The sequence below is a fragment of the Meleagris gallopavo genome, chromosome 13 (genome assembly GCF_000146605.3).
Source record: "Meleagris gallopavo isolate NT-WF06-2002-E0010 breed Aviagen turkey brand Nicholas breeding stock chromosome 13, Turkey_5.1, whole genome shotgun sequence".
NCBI classification, from domain to species: domain Eukaryota; kingdom Metazoa; phylum Chordata; class Aves; order Galliformes; family Phasianidae; genus Meleagris; species Meleagris gallopavo.
In genome coordinates, this window is record NC_015023.2 from 8,739 (window position 1) to 15,677 (window position 6,939).

General features: G+C 57.7%; 1 protein-coding gene across 12 annotated transcripts; it reads left to right on the forward strand.

Annotated features, from left to right (window-relative positions):
• The first annotated feature begins 236 nt into the window (after positions 1–236).
• CCDC61 (coiled-coil domain containing 61) lies at positions 237–3,825 on the forward strand. Of its 12 annotated transcripts, none has more exons than XM_019619709.2 (14): positions 249–484; positions 1,102–1,299; positions 1,371–1,453; positions 1,524–1,678; positions 1,990–2,094; positions 2,167–2,263; positions 2,336–2,418; positions 2,507–2,622; positions 2,698–2,776; positions 2,888–2,958; positions 3,037–3,175; positions 3,274–3,340; positions 3,440–3,479; positions 3,570–3,818. In XM_019619709.2, the coding sequence occupies exons 2-14, from the start codon at positions 1,152–1,154 to the stop codon at positions 3,665–3,667; spliced, it is 1,281 nt and encodes a 426-aa protein (XP_019475254.1). In that variant the 5' UTR covers positions 249–484; positions 1,102–1,151; the 3' UTR covers positions 3,668–3,818. The 12 variants fall into 12 exon arrangements, 11 of the variants coding, with proteins under 11 accessions (XP_019475258.1, XP_031411283.1, XP_019475251.1 ...); XM_010717718.3 differs by having other exon boundaries at positions 256–484; positions 3,103–3,175; positions 3,277–3,340; XM_019619706.2 differs by having other exon boundaries at positions 239–484; positions 2,507–2,776.
• Positions 3,826–6,939: the final 3,114 nt, after the last annotated feature.

Here is a 6,939-nt window from a genome sequence, read left to right on the forward strand (position 1 = left end):
GTATTCCCTGGCCCGAGCCCAGGCCGCCCCCAGCCTCGCGCCGCCGCCCCCATCGATGTCACGGTCGCGCCACTCCCGGCGCGCGTCGCGTGCGGTGACGTCACGGGACCGTCGCACCGCCTGCCGGTCTGAGCACGCGCAGAGCTGGAGCGGGGCAACCGTTCCTTTTTCCGGGGTTTGAGCGGCAGTCGTCACGGCCAATTGGAGGGGAGAGGCGGTGGCGACGGGACTCGCTCGAAGGCGCCCGGAGGAAGAGGCGGGGGGAAGCGCGGGCAACCGGTCGGCCGTGGGAGCCAATCGGCGTACCGGGCGGGGCGGGGCTCGCCAATCGGCGGAGCTGCCTGGTTTCGCTACGGGACGCGGAGGGACCTTGGCGCTCCTGGCCAGGCTCCGCAGCGTCCCTGGAGCCTCGCGGCCCGCGGGGGCACCCGAAGTCCCCGTCCTGGTAACGACACGCAGGCCCTCCTCCAGACCCCATCTTCAGGTCGTGCCCTTCTCCATTCCTCCTGCAGCCCCGCCGTTTTCCGTTCCCGGTCCCTTTCGTCAGGCGTCTCCCTTCGAATCCCAGCCCCCCCCAAACCTCTGAAGACCTCTCGCTTCCCGTGCACCCCCAGTGCCGTACCCTCCCTTTTCCTACGTTGCCTTTATTCAAAGTTCAGCCCCTCGCCCTGCCACCAGCCCGCCCGTTTCCCAGCCCCCCGGTCCCCTCGGGCTCTCTCTTTTCCCAGCGACGTCCCCTCGTTTCCCTGACGCCCCTCCTCAAAATCCTGCCCCCCTTAACACCCTGCAGCCCTCCCCCCACCATCCTGTAAGCCCTCTCCTGTGTATCCCAGGGTCTCCCATTTCCCAGGCCCCCCACTCCCATCCCCTAGTGCCCCCTTTCCCCTCTCCTATGTCCCCCCTTTCGCAGACATCCTTCCATCCCATAGCGTTCTCATCTCGCACCTTAATTTCCTCCGCTTTCTCGGATGCTTCCTCCACAAATCCTTGATCCCTCACCCAAACCCTTTAGGCCCTCCTCCTGGTCACTTCCCTACATTTTTTCACCCCATCTCCAGTGTCTCCCTGATTTCCCGGTGTCCCCCCTTTTCCATCCCTTAGGACCCGCCAATCCCAAGCCGCCCTTTGCCACAGGTGGCTCTCTGGCAACCATGGAAGAGCCACGGTGCCTGCAGACCAACTGCTTTTTCCGTGGCAAGGAGCACAGCGTCCAGCTGAGTGTGAGCCAAGCAGTGCTGGAGGTGGAGGTGGAGGAGCGACGCAGCACCAAGCTCTGGCGGGGCCGCTTTGATGCTGCCTGTGAGCTGCCCAGGGGTCTCCGGAGTGGGTCCCTGAGACTCCCAGCCCTTGATGATCTCCCCTGTCCACAGCTGTCGAGGACCTGACGCGCAAAACGGGCAACTTCAAGCAGTTTGGGATCTTCTGCAGCATGCTTGAAGCAGCATTGATGAAGGTGGGCCGTGCTGGTTTTGGGAGCCGGAGGGGACGTCTGTAGATCCCAATCCTCCCGTCCCACTCCACAGAGCAGCGAGGCTGTCAGCCTGGAGCTGCTCACCTACGGTGACCTGGAGGCCCTGCGATGCTGTAAGGCAGGGCTGGCAACACGTGTCCCCCCCCCAACCTCACCACTCAGCAGCAAGCGGTACCTCATCCTCGTCTACTGCGTTGAATTTGACAGGTGACAGGGGGCAGCGTGCAGGGATGGCAAAATGTGGGGACACTGAGAGGGGGTCACCCAGCAGGGGCACCGAGGGGCCACGAGCATTGTCACGGGGACAGTGAGGGGCTGGGTGTCAGCGTGGGGCTGGGGGCACCAAACGAGATGGCGGCATGGGATCAGGACATTGATGGGGGAACGCAGAGGGGCTGGAGATGCCAGTGGGGATGCACTGCGCCACTGGGGAGAGTGATGTGGGGACAGCAAGGCTGGGGGAAAGTGTGGGGCTGGGGACATGGTGGCACTGACACTGCGGTGTCTCTGTTCCCCAGGATCCACTACCCGCTGCCACTGCCCTACTTTGGTGAGGCAGACGTGGCTGTGCTGCGACACCTGGTGCAGGAGCAGCAGGACGAGCTGGCACACCTGCGGGATGAGTGAGTGCCTCACGTATCCCTTCTGTGGCATTATCACTGCGACGAAGGGACAGCACGCCGTGTGTTGCGCAGGCTGCGACGGGCGCAGCAGGAGGTGTGGAGGCTGGAGGACGAACGGCTGCGGGACAAGGCCTGGCATCAGCAGGAGCAGCAGCGGATGACCAAGGAGGTGCGTGGGATGAGGATGGGGACATGAGTGTGCCGCTGCACTGTCACAGCTCTGTTATGGCTCCTTCTCCAGCTGGCACAGGTGAAGGCGGCTGAAAAGATGCTGCAGGCACATGTGAATACGCTGACGGCTGAGTTGGCGGCGTGCAGGAAAGGGTAAGATGGCGATAGCACTGGGAACAGGACCAGGAACAGCAACGTCACGTCCCCCATCCCCACCTCACCACATCTCTCCTTCCCACAGGCACAGCACATCAGCCACAGCACCAGGCCCCCCACGGTATCGCCACCGCTCTAACTCCCGGGACGGCCGCAGTAGCAGCCAAGGCCGCCTGCCACCACGGTCCCCATCTCCTGCAGGTGAGGGACATGGGGATGTGGGGACCTTCCTGGGACCCCCTCCCAATGTTCTCCCTCCCCTTCCGTTTCCCCTAGGTTCACGGCCACCGCGCTTCAACCCCACAGCCTTTGTGAGAGCCCGCGAGCAACGGCGGCAGGAGGCTGAGCTCCGAAGGTCAGTGGTGCCACAGCTGTGCCACAGCACCCTCACTCACTGACAGTTTTTTTGGAGGGCTAGGGGAAGGCACCTCTCTGCTCCCCACAGCAAATGATTCCCTGGGTGCAGGCAGAAGCTGCCACGTGGGACAGTGTCAAACGGTGACGACTGTAGGAGGAGGTGCAGGCACAGCTCTTCGGGTAGTTGGAGGGCACTTTGGGTTTGAGGGACACCCAGTGGGCCTGGGGCGCTCAGTACATCTGAGTGATGCCCAGCAGTTCTGGGGGCACCTATTAGGTCTGGGTCTGCCCTCAAAGCTTCCATCAAACCCTGTTTCGCTCCAGCTGAAAGTTTCCAGAGCCAGCGCTCAGCACTGAGCTCGGGCAGCGAGGCTGATAAATGTCCCCAGCGCCGCAGGTCAGTGATGGCATTCCCTCTAAGCACTGCAGTCCCCTCTCGGCTTCCGTGGTCTCCTTGTACCCCTGCTTTCTTTCCACCACTTCTTTCCTACAAAGCAGGGGTTTGGGGGGTCCTAGCACCCGGAGTCCACTGAGTGCTTCGTCCTGCAACAGCAGTAGTGTGGTGAGTGGCTCCAGGGGGCAGTGGTGACAGTAGGGAGTGACAGTGATACCGGGATGGGGAAACTGGGTTGTGTGCCATCACCACCCTCTTCCCCTACAGGCACCTCATCTGGATAGGGGCCGCAAACAGCAGGGGAAAGGTGAGTCCCTCATCCTGCTCTTATGCCACCCCCTGGCCCCATTTTGTTCTTTTTTTTTTTTTCCCCTACCCATTTTTCCTTTCTCCGCAGAGAACCTGGGCACAGAGCCCTCAGCCACACTGTCTGAAATCGATGCCCGGCTTCAAGCACTGCAGGCCTACATCAGCACCCTGGGCACTCACATGTGAGCCCCCCAGGGGCCACCAGGAGCTCTCCTCAGAGGAACCAGACCCAGGCATTGGTGTGCCACGAAGCCACCGGTGCCCAGGCTGTGTCCCGACTGTCCCCCAGAGGGAACAGCGCTGGCAGGATGTGGTATAATAAATGCCTTCATGGCTCTGTGGGACAAGCAGTGTGTGTCCTTATCCCTCCCCTCCCCCCTGCTGACAGGATGGGGAATTGGCACCTGGCTCCTAGCCCCCACTGTCCCATAGCCCCACACCTCACCAATGTCCCTGAAGTCTTGGCCCCAGGATCCATCCTGAGTCTTCAGCTGCAATCCTCGGGGTTGTACAGCCATGGAATTCCGGAAGGGCTTGGGTTGGGGGAGGGACCTTACGGCCCCTCTTTCTGTGGATGGGTTGCCCCCTACCAGATCAGGATGCCCAGGGCCTCATCAAGGCCTGGCCTGGAGCACTTCCAGGGACGGGTCAACCCCAGCTTCTCTGGGCAGCCTGTGCCAGTGCCTCATTGTCCTCCCTCCGAGTAAAGAATTTTTTCCTAACCTCTAACCCTAAATCTCCCCTCTCTTAGTTTAAAACTCTTCCCCCTTTTCCTCTCACTATCAGACTATGTAAAATGTTCATCTCCCTCCTGCTTTATAAGCTCCCTTTACATAGTAGAAGGTTGTAATGAGGTCTCCCCAGAGCCTTCTCTTCTCCAGGCTGAACACCCCCAGCTCCCTGTGCCTGTCTTCATGGTAGAAGTGCTCCCAGCCCTCTGAGCATCTTTGTGGAATTGCCCTGACACAAGTGCAACAGCATAAGCCTGCACTTTGCCTTGTTAAACCTCAGTAGGTTCCTTTGAGCCCACTATTCAAGTCTCTTCAAGTCTCCCCTCCCTCCTGCGTTATCAACCGCAGTGCTCAATTTGCTGAAGGTGTGCTCAGTCTCGCTGGGTTATTGACAAAGTTGTTGAAGAGCACCGGTCCTAAGACCGGGGGGACACCACTTATCACTGGCCTCTACCTGGCCTCTACCTGGACAGAGAGCCACTGACCACAGCCTTCTGGCTATGACCAACCAACTAATTCCTTATCCACTGAATAGTCCAGCCGTAGATCCATATCTGCTATTTGGAGATAAGGATGTGGTGTGGGACCGTATCAAAAGTCCAGGTAGATTACGTCAGTTGCCCTTCCTTTGTCCGCTGATCCGCCATCACTCCATCACTGAAGGCCACTAGATCAGGCACAATCTGCCCTTGGTGAAACCGTGCGGGTTGTCTTGGATTGCCTCATCTTGCTCGTGTCTTAACATCTTTTCCAGGAGGATCTGCTCCACAATCTTTCCAGGTGTAGACACGAGAATCGCTGCCCCGTAGTTCCCCAAGTCTTCCTTTTACCCTTCTTAAAAAATGGGTGCGATGTTTCCTTTTTTCCAGGTGGACTTCACCTGACAGTCACGGCTCTTCAAATATGATGGAGAGTGGCTTGGCAACCATAGCAGCCAATCCTGTCAGAGCCCTGGGTTGCATATTGTCCAGCCCCATAGGCTTGTACACGTTACGTTTTGTAAGGTGGTCTGGAAACTCTTATTTGACTCAGCGTGCTCTTATTTTCCCAAGCATTGTCAGAGACTTTTGTTGTTGTTTTGGTTTGTTTTTTTTCACTCGTATTTGGACGAGGCCGTCCGTGACTGCATGCAGATAAGACTTCCCACCATCACTTCTGCGTCTGATCTCTTTAGAGAGGACTCTGACAGAAGACAAAAATTACTGACGTCTCCACAAGACGTCGAGATATAAAACGTTCCTTCTGTTTCTTATGTCCACTCCCGCTGGCATGGCAAGCAATCTAGTCTGTCGCATCAGCAGTCAACACATATGAGCAAGAGGATAAGTGGGGCTGGCTTGGCCTCACTCGCACTGCTGAGAGGGTTCCTGCAATCTCTCAAGCTCCTGAAATCATTTGAAATGATGGGAAGGGCAGCAGTTTCAGTGGCAGCTGTGGAAATGGCTGCAGTCCAGTAGCAATACCATTCTCACTTGGGTCAGTTGTCTGTGTAGCTGCCACAGAGCTGCACGATGCAGGAAGCCAGGCACTTGCTGCTCTGTTTGTATGAGACGCAGTGAATAGCAATGACCATGCGGGATTTTGGTGGCTGACACCACCTCCAGAAGCGTAGGGATGCTTTCAGTATCGAGGGGCCGGGGTTGCAGGCAATTATCCTCCAGGGACACGTGTCCCCTTGGGTTGCCATTGCCTGAGGGCATTGGGGCTGCGCCAGCCCTCCCAACCAGTGCCAGGGCAGGTGACACGAGCTTGGGGTGGGTTGTGCGTCCCCTCCTTACATCCCCCACGGCTGATGGCGGCATTCGTGATGTGTCTCCATGGTCGATTCCACATCCCCACGGTACGGTCCGTGGTGGCTGATGTGTCCTCGTGCTGGGCAATGCGTTCCCACAGCGTGTCCCTGTGGTGAGGATGTGCCACTCGCCATTTGTCTCCGTGATGTGCCCCCCTATCGGGTGATGTATCCCCATGCCACATCCTCGCATCACCTTGCGCAGCTGCCGGCTGAAGAGGAGGCAGCACTGCTGCAGCATCTCCAGGCCATCCAATAGCTCCAGCAGCACCGCATCCCGTGCCACCATGGTGACTCTTCCAAAACCAATGTGTGCACAGGAAGACCCTCCCAAAATAAGCAGGTAAGCAGAGGAAACTTGACAATACAGGTGTGTAAGCAGAGGGAACCCACCAGTACAGACAACCCTATCAAAAGAAGACATGTCAACATGGGGAACGTATTGAAACAAAGCGTGCCAACGTGGGAGAAGCTACCAAAGCGACCCTTGTAAACAAACCTCGTGATAGAAGATAGACCTTACCAAAATAACTGGCACAGAAAACCATAAAGGCCACCCTACCAAAGCCAACCCCACGAAAACATCCTCTTGGGTACCATACCAAAGCAATCCCTGTGAACAAATCCCACGATGGGAGTCCCTACCAAGCATCCTCTCACGTAAAGACAATGACATAGTAGATCCTGCCAGACCAACCTTGTAAACAGACTCCATAATGGGAAATCTGACCAAAGCAAATCCCATTGTGATTGACAGTCCCTATCAAAACCACCTTTGTAAACAAACTCCACCAGGGGATGGTTCTATGGGAGTCCTGACCAAAAATAACCCCGTGTAAACAGACACGGAGATCCTACCAGAAAAGAACCCCATCAGCGCGACCCCACAGCAGACTACACACACACTACCGTCCCCACACTTCCGCCCGCCTCTG